The sequence below is a fragment of the Budorcas taxicolor genome, chromosome 19 (genome assembly GCF_023091745.1).
Source record: "Budorcas taxicolor isolate Tak-1 chromosome 19, Takin1.1, whole genome shotgun sequence".
In the NCBI taxonomy this organism is placed as follows: domain Eukaryota; kingdom Metazoa; phylum Chordata; class Mammalia; order Artiodactyla; family Bovidae; genus Budorcas; species Budorcas taxicolor.
Window position 1 is genome coordinate 17,700,363 of NC_068928.1, and position 16,222 is coordinate 17,716,584.

At 36.5% G+C, this 16,222-nt stretch overlaps 1 protein-coding gene across 6 annotated transcripts; it reads right to left on the reverse strand.

Annotated features, from left to right (window-relative positions):
* Nucleotides 1-773: 773 nt before the first annotated feature.
* Nucleotides 774-15,684, reverse strand: ZNF207 (zinc finger protein 207). Of its 6 annotated transcripts, none has more exons than XM_052657438.1 (12): nt 15,517-15,684; nt 13,996-14,122; nt 9,841-9,979; nt 8,430-8,597; nt 8,231-8,306; nt 7,688-7,735; nt 6,524-6,594; nt 5,019-5,176; nt 3,778-3,870; nt 2,532-2,774; nt 1,765-1,924; nt 774-1,629 (listed from the first exon to the last, which is right to left on the reverse strand). In XM_052657438.1, the coding sequence occupies exons 1-12, from the start codon at nt 15,555-15,557 to the stop codon at nt 1,469-1,471; spliced, it is 1,485 nt and encodes a 494-aa protein (XP_052513398.1). In that variant the 5' UTR covers nt 15,558-15,684; the 3' UTR covers nt 774-1,468. The 6 variants fall into 6 exon arrangements, with proteins under 6 accessions (XP_052513398.1, XP_052513397.1, XP_052513400.1 ...); XM_052657437.1 differs by having other exon boundaries at nt 8,430-8,600; XM_052657440.1 differs by lacking the exon at nt 7,688-7,735.
* Nucleotides 15,685-16,222: the final 538 nt, after the last annotated feature.

The window sequence follows — 16,222 nt, forward strand, 5'->3', positions numbered from 1 at the left end:
ATATTAATAATTATACTCTGTACAGGTCATTTGATACTTAAATAATCATAAAAGTATTCTAGAAAAGATTTAAAAATAGATGCCAAAAAAGTGGTCAACAAGCTATTATTATGAGACTTGCAACACAAGACACTGAATAATAGCAGTCATCGCTACAGAAAAGTTCTCCATAGAACAGTTTTAACATTCAAATTTCCAAGGATGAAAAGGTTAACAGCAAAAAGCCATTTAGGCTTAGTAACAGAAGGCAGCCATTTAATCAAAGAAATAACGAAATCTTCCAGGAACATAGTAAAAAATTTCAAATCCATCTGTTAACCATCTTAACAGATGCACATTTAGATTCTCGTAATTACACTTAGAATACATACCAGTCATTAACAGCACAAAAGGCTATTACTGCATGCACCTAAGCTTCTAGAATTTTGCACCTGAAAAGCTTCTGAGGTCCACTCAGTACCGCAGTTTCAAATATAATCAAAAGGAAATGAATGGGTCTGGCACTAGGCTCTAAACATCAGCAGCAGGAAGAAGGGAATATCAGGATTTACATTTTAAGTCTCTATGACATCTAACATGTACTGACACCAAGGGGGTAGAAAGGTGACACAATATAAAGATTTCATACTCATATAATGACCCATATATATATCTCTCTAAGTTTTTTGTCAACTGAAGGATTAACATACAATTCCACATATACTGTCCAGTTAAAAACATGCAGCTAACGAACAACCTACAATTCAATGACAGAATCCAATGATATATCAAAATTGCATTGGTAACTACGAATTTTTATTATGTGGACATCTACTCTGGCATGCATTTGTACAAACCTTTCAGGCAGTGGTCCACAGCTGGGTTATGAATAAAAAGGCATAAATTTTTCTCTCATTTTATTACAATGAAGTTTAACAGTACAGGAAAGTCACATGACCTTGGAGGGTCAGATTTCTTAAACCCTGCAACATGAGGAACTCTAAATACATTAAATATTGTTACACATTCAGACTTCCAATGTACAGGTACTTGGAGACAGTTACAGCCCTCACCAAGCTAGGTTGGGGACATGAAGTCCAACAGCATCTGAAATGCTGTGAAGGCATAACTTTACAAATAGCAATGTAAGCTTACAGAACTTGCCTTTATTAAGGTGGTATGTTCATGTAATTCCAGCGCCTTCACAATATAACGAACCAAATTTACTATACTTCACTTCTAAAAACCTAGATGAAACATGAAAAAGAAGCCATACAGTATAAATTGCAACTTCAGGAAAAGTTCCTGCTTTATTATTCCAAATAAATTTTCCCATGTAAAATAAATGTCCAATAGTTCCTGGTATGTGGGAAGATAATGTTTTTGTTAAAGTCACAATGATGCCTTATTGACGGAAGCTTGGCTATATAAACAGCACAAGTTGAGAAAAGGTTTAATCTCCAAACCTATTAGACTGGATGAAGTAAGATCAGTAACGGCCACCTTGTGACATTACAGGAGGTCTCATTCCCATCGGAGGTCGAGGAGGCCCACCTTGGTAAGGGGGCACCATTGGCGGTCCCTGCCCATACGGTGGCATAGCACCAGGAAGGTAACCTGGCATGCCTTGATGATGACCACCATACTGACCTAAAAAACACATTTAAAACACAAAAAGATAGATTCAGTCTGTGCACCATACTTTTAAATGTAATGTCTTTTGCCTATAAATTTGTTTTATACTCAGAAAAGCACTAAATAAAAAAACGTAAAAAAGAGTAATACCATGAGGTGGCATTGGGGGTCTCATTCCTTGTTGCTGTGGGATGCCTGGCTGCGGCGGCATCATACCTCCAATTGGTCCAACAGGTGGATTACCAATGGGAGCCTGTCCTGGTCGAGGAAGATTACGTTGATATTTAGGTAACTGTGCTCTTCTCTCTTCCTAGAAATAAAAGTATGTGAGATGTGAAACATATGAACACATTGAGTTGTTAAGCATGAAGGCAAGAATCTAAAGTCATTATACTCATTTTAAAATATACTCTTACATTCCAATTATTTTCACAACACAGATCAATCCAGCTACTTGAAACCCTGATGCCTTAAGAAAACATCACCTGTTTTTACACTTGAAGTATGTTTGAACAACTTTCCAGGAATTACAAATTGCTTCAGCAAGAAACCGTAATGAAGAAGGTGTATATACAGTAAGCAATCTGTAGATTCTATCTCACACTTAACTGCTTCTTCAATTCATTTACAAGTTTATGTCCAACTAAACTCATTTTTAAGAGTAAGAACCCAACTCGCTACCTTCTTTTAGACACAGTGTTAGCGGAGGGGGAATGGATCTAAGATCAAAATATGCAATATTCACCTCATTTTGTGAAGTTAGAATGGTAAAAATAAAAATTTGAATGGCAAAAATTACTTGGCATTCAATCAGATTGTAAGACCATCGGTACACAAATTAAAACTTTTTCAAATGAACAAGTTGCTACAATAGTACTCAATCAAACTCTGCTAGTAAAAAATTGTTAACGACTTACCAGTGATATATCCTCATCTGGATGGATCAACTTACTGGTTGCACTGGTTGTGGTAAGTGTAGCAGGCTTACTTGTTATGGAAGCTGCTGGTTTAGCTGCAGTGCTATTTGTTGTACTAGTGGTTGAAGCTGTAGACTGTGTATATGCAGGGAATGTAGGCTTTGGTGGTTCTGTAGTTGTTGCAGGGGTACTATTTAAGGGCTTGAAATCTGTACCAACAGGTCCCTGGACAGCTGCCTGAGCCTGTAAAACAATCTTTCATCAATAAAACCTCAAAACTGAATTTATCTACTACCAATTTAAAAAACAATACACTAACATTCAATAAGGGACAAAATTTTAAATGAAAACTAAGTTAGCATCATGATCAATCCACAAAATTTAAGATAACGTATAATATTAAAAGATGCTGAATCAAAATACATCCAAAACACAGCAGGGGAAACAAGAAACAAGACTGCTTATGTAATTTCTCAGACAGCATGTCTCCTCACCAAAAATTACTTAATTTACAAAGCTTTGTGTTATTCCTAATTGATAAAATACTGTATTGTATCATGAAATAGCATATGTTCAATTTTCATTCCTCTAAATTATTTTTTTTAAGTTGATCTACCAAACAATAAGTAAGAAAAAGTCAAATTATAGAAAACAAAAAAATGTTGGCATAATTTCAGTTACTAAGTCTACCATAAACAATTATCAATGGTGACACATTAAAGATATGGCCTTCGAAAGTATTCTTTATATATATAGTAATACAATGTCCGCTCAATTAACAATGTCTGTATGATTATGATGGACAAAAGGGTTCGGTAGAGCTTTTAAGTATATAGTTACCAGTAATAAATTTGTTACTTTCTATTAACACTATGCATCTGAACATGTATATTAGGCCAATTTTTAGAACCAAATGCAGAGTACTAAATTTCTTTATGTTATATGTGATGCATTAAACAGCATAAAACAGAATAGCTTACTCATGCATCAAGCTAACCATTGGCCACTATAATGCACTTACTGCTTACATGCTTTTAACCCTTTAGAGCCATAGGAGTTTGGGGTCCATTTTTTTCTGTTAGTATGTGGTTCAAATTTTCAAATACCATTGATTTATAAGCCATTAATTTTCTTTTTAAAAAATTAAGTAATATATTTTTGGGATAAGATTTCATTTTAAAGTAGGGTCCAAAGGGTTAAGTTATAAAGCCATTTTAACAATTTTAAACTGCAACTTCCTGCGTACTTGTGCTGTGCTAGGAAACAGAGCTTTAGAAGATGCAGACAGACTTTCTGAATTGGATGAAGCTGTACTTGAGCTTGTTACAGGTGTCCCCATCTGTAGCATAAAAGAAAGGAAACAATGAAAAGTCTCCAAACAAATGGGTGAAAATAAGCCACGTGGTAGACTTTTTTTCCAGTATAGATTGCATTTCTGTAAACGCAAAATACGATGCAATCAAAACTGTTTTATATATAGAGGTAGGCAGTTAATGCATTTACAATAAACAGAGTGACAGTATGAGCTTCAAAAAAACTTTAATTCTATATCAATAAATCTAATTAACCATAGTTTTTTCTTCCACCTAAACCTAAGGTGTTCTGCACTATGGTATTTCAAAATTGATACCTTAAACTGAGAATTATGACACATTACTTCAATTTTCTCAGTAACAGTATTTGCCAAAAGTTTAATAACATCTCTCAAAAAAAAAGATCACCCCCAACCTCAAAAACATAAGTTAACATGCTTTAAAAGGCACTTAAAAAGTAATGCTTGTTAATTTAGCAACTACAAATAGGAAAAAGTTGAAAAAAGAAAACATCTAATGGATCATTTTAATGTGAACAATAAAGAACATAACATACATCCTGACCGTTTGAATTCTGAATGAGTTAAACACAACTGCCTAATTCAGAATGAAACTGGGTTAACAATCATTACATACATACTACATTATAAAATAATCTTTTGCTTCTGAGTTCTGGCGAGGGGTAAAAAAAGATGAGTAGAAAATACCAGTGTGACTAGGTCAAAATCCATTAAATGATGCCCTTCCTACAACCGTGCAACATTGTTTAACAATTCTAGATTAAAGGAAGAGCCCCAAAATAATTTGCTACTGTTTCTTTGTCTTTGGTTTCATTCTACCCAGAGCTCATTATGTACAAGAGTTCTTAACATTTTTATTTAAGCTTCCAGAAATTAAATTTTCATTTCTAATAAAGTGAAGAGTAACCAGCATTAACTACTATGAAAAAACAACATACAACACTATTCTCTGGTTTCAGTTAATCTTTTAAGAGTAGAGGAAATCAATGTATGCAAACATGGGAGAGAATAGGCCACTCCTTAGTATAGTTAATAAATTATATGAAAAAGATTAGGAAATACTTAAATAAACCTATGACAAACTGAAGGATTTCAGTAAACTGCACTTTACCTTTAAATATTAATACACTCCTTTTTCAAGAATTTCACCTTACCTGTCCCGCACTGGGGAAAAGAGGCTTAGTAACTGGAGGCTGCGGAGCTGGAACTGTTGCTGTTGGTGCAGGTGGTCTGTTAAGAATACCTGGAGCTGAAACAGCCTGTGCTTGAGTCATTGGAGGAATTCCAGGACGTGGAACAGGAGGGGGCATACCTGCAGAGAATTAAAAAAAATTTGTAGCCAATTAAAAAAACAAAAACAAAAAACCCTATACTGTAAAATTACTAACTCTTAACTGCTGAACTCGAAGAGGCCCAGAGAACCTAGGCATTTGCCACTTGGAACAATTCTGCCTCCAACTTTCTATATGACTTTGCTCCTCTTTAAAATTTTTAGATGTTTAAGATACCACAAGAAAACCTGTATATAGGCAGAGAAACAATTAGGCCTACTGATATTACTAATGCAATAAAATTTTCAAACATATTGAATTATTTCAGTCATCTAATAGATGTTTCCAGAACGCTAATGCAAACTGCAATAAAAACTATTAATAGGTCATATACTCACAAAAATTATTCCAGAAACAAAGTTACTCCTTTAAATACTTTAATACATACATTTTCCTAAATGCACCACTAGCCGTTCTTTCAAGTGCCTCAAAGTAATTTAAAACTGACTTCCCATTAGCAAATGAACACAGGTTATTTTTCTTTATTCCTTTAAATGTCTAAAGTTATCTCAGATCATAATGTATGTGAAGTTGTTGCCTCAAAATTAATGGTTGCACTAGTTATGATTCAAATGTTGCTGCTTTATTTTTCCTGTTCCTTTTATACTATCACTTGAGTACATGTGAATCTGTTATGGATTGCCAATCAAATGTGCTAGGATTAAAAAACTAGGCAACAGATCGAGAGAGTCTCATGAAAACTTCTGTGGCACACTTATTTCCTGGGCTAACCAAATCCCATCCCCTCACATTATAGACTAAAAAGTCAAGATATTTTAATTAATTTCCAAGCTTCCTTGTACCTAGGGGGTCCATTAGACCTTTTTCTGGCAAATGATATCTAAGAGGCTAGAAAGTTACTTTGCCATGAAGTAAAAGAAATAAAAGCATCTTTTCTTGCCTGAGTCATCTTGGAACTACTGAAGTAACATGTCTGAGGAACAAAAGCTAAGGTTGGCAAAGCGGCAAATTTAAGAAAGTATGGGTTCTTGTTATCACCATAGTTGCCAAATCTACCACTTAGGGTTGGATTTTTCTGTTATGTGCTAAGGGTCTCCATTACTTGTCTAAAATAGTCCTAATATATATAACCACTCTTAAGTCACAAGATCAGTGACTCATTCTGGTTGCTTTGAAGACTACTTTTACTATCTATTAAAAAAAAAAACACATTTCCACAGTAATTTTAAAAGAAGTTACTAACCTATGGAAAATTTAAAATCACATTGTACCAACGCTCATAAATCTGTTATTCAAAATACTTAAGAATAAAACATGTCATATTTTTATATGTCACATTAAAAAGGAAAGTGTCTAACATTTCATACCTGGTGGCATACCAGGCATCAGAGGTGGTATTCCCGGTCCAGGTGGCATCATTCCACCCATTGGCATCATTCTATTAGAAAGCAAATTTCAAAAGACAACTAAAGTTAATTAACAGCATAAAACATTAGAAAATATTCTAGCTAAAACCCTGAAACAACAATAAAGACTTGAATTTGACCTCTAATATTGAAATCTATCAAAGTGAAAGAACATACAACACACTAAAACAATCCTATCAAAATAAATCCCCTAAAACCCAGCAAACTCTCTGGTTTACCAGTATAATAGGGGTGAAAAAATCAGTGTCTGTTCAAAGAATATTTTAATACATTTAAAGTTATTGAGAACAAATATTTTACTCTTCTTAAAAACAAGAGGCCTTATCTAAAATGTGTAACTGGAAAACAAAATCACTTTTTGTCTCACTTGGAATATATCCACAGAATACAAATTAAAAAACGAAAACAAAACCAAAAACCTCCCCCCTTAAAAAGAACCCTCTATTTTAGAGCTGTCAGATTTTTTTCAAAAAGAAAAAATAGTAAGTGTATTCTATAGAGTGAAGATTTCTTTTTCTGGGGATGCACACACATAAACTACCATCAAAATGAAAGATAAGCAAAACTAAACACACAGTCTCTACTTTTTATGTAGAAAAGTTCCTAACACTAAACCAGAACTTAAAAGCATAACCCATACTTATTTTCCTTTCCTTAGAAGAGCTCACCTTCAAATATCAGTGTCCAATTCACTTAAAAAATTATAAGTTTTGTGAATTTTTGATTTAGGATTCTTAAAGAGAATAACTTTATATAGGTTTTGTTAAAGAAAATTCAATTACTTTCCATAATAGAGGATGTAATTTCACATAAAAATATACTCTTTCTTAAATATCAACCCCTTCTACTAAGTCTCATAACTTTTAGCAGTTTGGGGAAAACAGCTGCACAATTAGAAAATGATTTATGTGGGTCTCTTACTATTTCCTCAGATGTTTTTTAGTTCCCTCCTTTAAGAGATCTGTGTCAGTTTGCAAATTTTAGAAGTTTTTAGTGAGGAAGGTTAGAAAAGTTTTGAAGTCAACTGAATAGATACCATTAAACACACAAAAAAATGACATTATGCTTATACCTCCTGAATTACATTATGAATGAGATGCTTACATGTTTTCACCGCAAAATGACTGGGTGTATTTTCTCTGATGATGCAATCTGTGAAAATGTATGACAAAATCAAAATCTAACTGTGATTTTCAAAATACAGTGGGAAAGTGTATTGTATACCTTTCACATCCAACAATATTTTTAAGTAAAAGTGATGAGCACGGGCACCTCATATTCATTTTAGTTCTTGAAGATTTGACAAATCATTTACAGAGTTTGCTTCTGTCACAACTACAAAGTGTCATGGACAGTTCTGAATCTCAAAAACTCAAATCTACAACTAACTACTTTAATTACATCAGATGCAATTGAAGCAGATGGCTGCCTACATTTATCCTAAAACCCAAAAATCTATTCTCTCCAGAGGCAAATTTATATTCCTTAAATTTATTAGTAGACTTCTTTATTAGGTAAGTTTAATAATTAATAGAGCCCATACCTTTTAGAAGCAAAAAACACAAAAAAACCCCACAAAGTAACATTTAATTGATGTAAACACCCAAGCTGAGAAAGATCACAAGTCAATTAAAAGAGTTTTCTTACCCAGGTGGCATTCCTGGCATAACTGGTGGCATTCCTGGCATCAGAGGAGGAACACCTGGCATTAATGGAGGTATGCCTATAAATAAGAATTTTCACCAAAAAGAAAACATACAAAAAGTTAAGAGGGAAAAATTAATACTTCTAATCTGTATCAATGAAGACTTGAGAATGTTAAATTGTAAGAGGCCTTAGGTGCTACCTGGAGGCATTCCTGGTGCTCCTGGAACCGGTGGTAGTCCTGGTTGTGCCATTGGGGGGATATAACCTTGCTGAGGCTGAACAGGCTGCGGTTGAAATGAAGTCGAAGCTGCAGAGTCATCATCGTCATACTCATCAGAATCATCTTGCTGCTTCTTTTTTTGACTCTCTGCTAAAAAAGGTTCAATTAATTTTTCCCATAGAGTAAAAAAAAAAAAGAAAAACAAAGCAAGTGTAAGACATTCAACATTTAAAAACTTTATTTCAATGCAACTAGCTCCTGAGAGAAGGCAATGGCAACCCACTCCAGTACTCTTGCCTGGAAAATCCCCATGGATGGAGGAGCCTGGTAGGCTGCAGTCCATGGGGTCACTAGGAGTCGGACATGACTGAGAGACCTCACTTTCACTTTTCACTTTCATGCACTGGAGAAGGAAATGGCAACCCACTCCAGTGTTCTTGCCTGGAGAATCCCAAGGACTGGGGAGTCTGGTGGGCTGCTGTCCCTGGGGTCGCATAGAGTCGGACACGACTGAAGCTACTTAGCAGCAGCAGCAGCAGCTCTTGAGATTTTTTTTTGCCAAAAAAAAAAAAAGATCAGCCAACACTGTTCTTTACTGTTCGAATGGTTTTTCTATCTGTATTAAGCAAGGTTAACATCTTCTCCCTATTCTATGGCAGGCAAAAATCATTTTCCTAAATCAGCTATACTTTACAAAACAAGCTTCCTATTTCACTCCAAAAGGTAAATTATGACAAAGCAGTCTGACCTCCCTATAACACTTTTCAAAATAAAACATTTCTCAGGTTACTAAGAAGATTCTATCATTTGGATAGGAGAGGGCTGCAAATACCAAGTCAAATACAGTACTAAAAATTTACAACTAGTGATTTCATAAATCTAAACAAGGTACCTTCACATTTTTAAAGGCCTTAACACTTGCTAAATCTACCTGGAATTCAGTTATGAGCAAAAAAATAATGTATAAAATTATCCAAACAATACCATGTATACAAAATAGAATCTATTAATTTCAAACTTAAGACAAAAAAAAAACCCTCAAAACTGTGGAATTCTGAATAGATCTAATGTGCTGTGCTATGCTTAGTCGCTCAGTATGTCTGACTCTTTGCGACCCTGTGAACTGTAGCCTGCTAGGCTCCTCTGACCATGGGGATTCTCCACGTAAGAATACTGGAGTGAATTGCCATGCCCTCCTCCGTGGGATCTTCCCAATCCAGGGATCAAACCCAGGTCTCCTGCATCACAGGCAGATTCTTTACTGTCTGAACCACCAGAGAAGCCCAAATAGATCTAATACGAACCATGAAATTTATACTTGAAAATAGTAATAATACTCGAGAAGCTTTATTAAGAAATTTATTTATTAAGCATGTATCTTAGTATTTACCTTGTGTTTTTTGTTCAAGAAGTCGTCTTCTTTCATCCATATCTTTTTCTGGAATACCTTCCATACCATATATTTCCAACTCTATGTCTGTTCTCCCAGGTATTGCATTTGGTACTGCATCTATTGTCTCTTTATGCACCTAAATCAAAAAACAAATCCATACAAACAAAACACAGGCCTTCCATTAGGTAGACAAAAGTGCCTCATAAAGTGCCTCATGAAAGTGTTTTATAAAAAGAATTTTAAATTACTCATAGACCATTTAGTATAAAGGTTAAGAACAACTGGTTCTATAGTGAGACTGAATTCAACCCCCCAGCTTTCAAGAGTTTGGGCAAATCATTTGACCTAAGCCTCAGTTTACTTCAACTAATTTAGTACCTAACTTCTCCGGTTATTTTTAAGATTTAAAAAAAAAAAACTGTATATAAAAAGCACTTGGCAATGTGTAGCTTATAATCTTGTTTGAATTATTAGCAATAAAGTAATAGTACTACTCAAATCAAGGAAGTTTGAAGTCTGAATTAAGTAATGTTTACAAAGCCTTATTATATTAACTATCAGAATAAAGTGAAATTTCCAATGATGTACTTGACAAGCTAGTAATTACAAACCACAAAAGTGACATTTACAATTAGCATTACCCACAACTAATGAGTCACGTAAGGAGCGTAACACTGCCACAGCAGAGAACCTGTCACTATCTCTGAAGGTATTTGATCACAAACAGAAGTTCTTAAGATGTATTATTGTATAACATTTGAGAATTCAGGACCTTTTTTCACTGTATGGTCTTTGCTAGATCAAACATTTCTAACCCTCAGTGAGTAACTCTCCCAATATGGTAAAACCCTGGTCAGTCTTGGTTCCTTCAGCAAAATGTTTTAACTTAGGTTAAAGGATATCAAAGTAGTTTGTCTAGATAATTGGCTTCAACTGGAAGCTTATCAGAAATGCAAAATTCTCAGGGCACACCTGAGTCCTTCTGAATCAGGAACTCTTGAGTGCAACCATGAATCTAAGTAAGTATTCAAGGTGATTCCTTTGCATGTTCAAGTTTGAGAACCACTTTTATAGGGTAAGGGTAATGACTTTGATACAGTTGTCCAAAAACACATTTTTGCTTTAAGACTCTTTCATAGAACAAAAGAAAGGTAAAGAAATCTGTATTTTCTTCTTAGAGGAGTATCTCAAAGATTTAAAAAACTGAAATACAAATCAAATTTAGAAATTATCTTATTATGATTAAAAGATCCATGAATAAAACTACTCAATAAATGATGTAATCATTTCCCCCCAAGTTTTTTAGAATGTTACTTTTCTTGATGATGAACATGAAGTCATCTCTGTTCTTTAAAGAAATATAGCTACATCCACAGACACAGTAACTAGTTTTCATTAGGCTTCTAAGTGATGAGGGGGAAAAACGTCTTTTATCTATAAAAACTGGAGCATGTGTCTGATTTAACAGCCATGCCTATGTCACAGGTTGCTATAACATATAAACAGAAAATTTCAATTAAAGACATTACCAACAGTTTATCAACTAATCTCCTTCCAGCTTTCATTATATTTCTTTGCTCTTCTCTTATAGTACAACTCCCTGAAATAGTGCCTCGCCTTTCCCTCTCATTTTCTCTTGCCAGCACTCCAATCAGCCTTTCATCTTCTTCATCCTAGGAAAGCACTCCTGGCAAGTAATCAATGACCTCTACTTTGATTAAACCAATCTTCGTCCTGTGCTTTCTTGACCTACCACTAGCTTTGACTTAACTCTCTCCTTGAAACACTTCATTTGGCTTCCAGTGCACTAGTCTCTTGGTTTTCCTACGTTTTCAATCTTGATTGGTTTATTTTAATCATCTGACCTCTAAATGCTGGGAGACACCCAAAGTGGAATCCTTGCACCTCTTTTCTATCTATACTCCCTAAGGACATCTAGTATCATGGCTTAAAATAGCCATGCTTATACTGTATCCTCCCAAACTTCTATCTCCAGCTCCAACTTCTCTAAACTGTAGACCCATAGATTCAACTGTTTATATGCCATCTCCATCTGGATATTCAATAAGACCATCTCAACACTAAAATACTCAAAATTAACATAAGATGATATAGTATTCTCCCCTGTAAGCCTATTCTTCCGGCAGCTTTCTACACATCAATGGTCATCCCTTGGTATCGAGGAGGAACTGGTTCCGGGACTACCCGCCTCATACCAAGGATGCTCAAGTCCCTTATATAAAATGGCACAGTACAGTCACCCTCCACTATCTGTGAATTTCTGCACTCAGTTGATTGTGGGTTCAATCAACTGACTCCCAACTGTGCTTGGCTGTGCTCCACAGTCATACCAAAATACCAAGGGGCAATTAACTACCACTGAATTCAACTCATTTTTCACACTGCTCAAGCCAAAAACCTTCAGATCATTCTCCACCCCTCACTTTCTCACGTTCCACATCTAACCCATCAACAAATTCTTCTGTCACCATCATCTCTTGCCTCGAATACTCCTAAAGCGGACTTACTGCACTCTACAGTCTATTCTCACCCTTACAGCCAAAATGACCCAAAGTACACCAAAGCATGTTACACTTCAATTAAAACCCCCCATTCCATTCAGACTTAAAGAAACACAGCAGCCGACAAGACCTCCTATATAAAGCACATTGCTGCTCTTCCCTCAATATAGGGTAATACTCTTCATGTAACAGTTTGTCCTTTGCTGTTTCCTGGAATCTCTCTCTTACCCTCTGATCTCTGTTCAGATGTCAGCTTGTTATTCAGGCCTTCACTATCTTTATGGCCCTCCACTATTCCCCTCTACCTAGTTTTAGTTCTCTATCAGGTATCAGCGTAAGACTAAGTAAACATTTATAGGTTGTTTTCCTCCACAATGTTAATCTAAATGTCACAAAAATGACTATTTTATTCACTGCTATATATATAGTGCTTCAAACATTGTACAATGCTGTCTTACATAAATGGTAAAGTCCTACATCTGTACTATACAAGTCATCCACCAGTTACATGTGACTAAGCAATGGAAATGCGGCTATAATGCGACTGAGGAATTTAACTTTTCATTTTAAAATTTCTTTTTAAATACTGACAGGTAACTAGTGACTGGGTTTCCCTCATGGCTCAGCGGTAAAGAATCTGCCTGCAATGAAGAACACCTGAGTTCAAGGTGGCAACCTACTCCGGTATTTTTGCCTGAAAAATTACAAGGACAGAGGAACCTGGCAGGCTACAGTTCACGGAATCAAAGAGTCAGACAGGATTTAGCAACGAAAAACCAGTGATTGCCACAACGGAAAACTGTGGATGTAGCAGGCGCTTGTATTTCTGAACAGATTTTAAATTATTGATTGGCTTGATAGAAGTGAGAAAGATCTACAAAAACTTATTTTTAAGCTTGGGGAAGCAATAATCTTGTTTTAATTTACCTCCCTGCCTCCTACCAACAGTAATTTCCAATGGGGATTCCTTCATCTCATGCCTCTCTAGGGTCCAATTACGCAAAAATTCAGGCAATTCTGGACTGGTAAAGTAGAAGAAATGTTGAATAGAACAGATCTTCAAAAATAAAACTTGCTAGATCTTCAGAAGTATAAATTACAAAGCTCCCCCTGCTTAGAAATGAAAAAAACCTAAGTTTTAAATGAAACACAATGCTACCCTTCCATGGAATAAATGGTAGAACTAAACCTAGCCCCAGGCAGACAACAGATTGTAAAATCCTTCAATGGCAGAGTAATGGCAGTTAATTATGTACTAATTCTTACAGGAGTAGAACTGGTCAGATTGCCTACAAAATTTAAATCACTGATCTTCGTTTTCTTGCCCAAATATTGAGGAAATATTTTGTGATTTCAGCCTGTCACATATCTAACCTAAGATGAAGATATCAATAACTTAAACGTAAATACTAACAAAAATTCTTTAAACATAGAAAATCAATCGTTTATGTTCTCCATGGCTAAACAACCTTTTTTTAAAAAAAATTAACTGGTCATCTTATACAATCTTTTACAATGAACAACAACAAAAACAAAAAAAACACCCTTGGTTTCAAAAAGAAATTCAAGGTTTTTCCTTCATGTTGTTTCCTAAATACGAGAGGAAAATTAAGAGAAAAAAACTCCTTACCTGCATGCAATGAATAGCTAAGCCAGGTCCTGTATACAATTTCTTATGACATATATGGCATTTAAAATGCTTTGCTTTTTGGTGCTGTATAAGGATCTTCTCATCATCAAAATCTCTATTACAATACCTGGTCACTATTGTTAAGGTACAAAAATACAGCACAATAACATTACTTATAGAAAATAAATATGCAATTAAAGAGAACACTATTCACTACTTAACATTAAAAACGGGAAACAGCTAAAACCAAAAGTACTTTGTACAAACTCTGCTTTTGCTATTATATAACTAGAAATAAACCTGCCACTGATTTTGGAATTTTCAATGTCCTGGAAGCCCACAATCTCTCTTCACCACACATTCCGTAGGCAATACAGCTTTGTCAAATTTCAACGTTTACCAGATTTATGGAAATTAACTTCTGTTCAATCTCTCAACATTTACAAACGCAGGTTGTTAATTCCAAGGGATCAATGTTTATTAAAAAAAGAAACAAAGTTTATATCGACAGAACTTCACGGATTAAGTAGAACATAAAAATAATCAGATTAAGAATTTACATTTAGAATTTCACACTAATTTGGAATCTGAAAATAAGTTCACTGCGAGTAAAACTGACCATTTCCTATAAAAACCCATAAAGTTGCCTCCAATTCCGAATTTATGTTGCCAAAGGTTTCATTTAAACTCACAGAAGAGTTACGTTACCGAGAATTAAATCACTAATCAGACTTTCCTAAAAGCACTTTAACCATTTTTCAACTATTACCAAAATAAATTCAGTTTTATAGCAAAGCTTTTTTAGGTACAATAAATAAAAACAACTGGAAGGTAGTTTATTAACGATTCCGGGGGGGGGGGGGGGGGGGGGCGGGAAACGCCACGTTTTATTCCTAAAACGGATTTTTTCACTCCTAGAAAGCTAGGTAGAAAGATAAGCAACCCCACCCTGTTACTTCTCGCAGATTAAGGCGCCAGAGGGCGAGACGCGGAAGCTAGCTCTCCCCACCCTACCCCCGCAATAAAAAGGGGGGAAGTGAAGGGGGGGTCGAAATCAGGGTTGACTAACAGAAGCCTTTAGGAAACCAGATTCTACCAAAAAAATAAAGTGAGTGACAGACTCCGGAAGCTCTCTCCTAATCCTCCAGAGTCAATCAGCGTATTATACTCGAAGAAAAGTCCCTTTGTTGAATCGTCACCAAAACAACGGAGTGTGGCAGGAGAGTCCTCAGGGGATTCTGTCCTTGGTGATGGGGTCCAAGGCGCCTCAGGGGGTCAACGCTCGCACCAAAGCAAGAACCTCCTGAGTCACGAAGTCCCACGACCCACAACTGCCAGAGCCTCTCGCCCCAGGGCCCCTACTTTCTGACAAGTCTTCCCAAATCCAAGTCCAACCACCAAACCACCGACCTCGAGGCCTAGATCCCACTCTCCGCCATAGGCCGAAGCCAGGCCTCTCCTAGCCAGTCACCACTAACCGGCGCCCCCGCTTGGCCTCGACTTCAAACCGACAAAGGATACCAGCACCATGGCTTCAACTGCTTCTTCTTCTTGCGACCCATAACTGCGCTCTACCGACAAAAAGACGAGAAAACAAACAGGAAAAAAACGACGTGAAGAACAGCTCACTCTTCCGACCCAACCGCCACCACCGCGTCCCACAGGAAACATCCACAAAATGGCCGACGGCTTCGCTCGCTGCTCTGTCTCCCGTCAGGCTCTGCGGCCGGAGGAGGTGCCTAGCAGGGAGGTCACGTGACGCAGGCCTCCGTCCTAAGTGGGTGGAGACTCGCGGCGGCGTCGGGCTGCTAGCCATCTTGTCCGTGCTTGCCGTCTCGGCTTTCGTGTGCGAGCGAGTTCCTCAGAGCTTGCTTTTCTTTGTAAGGGATATGGTGACCTAGTACGCCGAGACGCTCGCGAATTGGAGGGGTGAGGAGGGGGTGGAAAAGCTGAAAAGATTACCCAGCGTAATTCAGGGTAGATTACAAATAAAGGATAACTGAGACAGCGCCCAGTTTTTCGTTTTGTTTCATTGCTCTGATTACTCTTTGCAGTAAGCGTGGACGTGTTTCTACTATTGAATCAAAGAAGTCGCAGTCTCAGTCTTGTAACTCACACTGGTGATGGGTGCGTAAACTTCGCAGCGTGGTCACCGAGGTGATGGAAATACGAGGTGTTGCGGGGTTTATAGAGCCTTGGTGGTCGTCAGGGTATCAAAGAAGGTTGC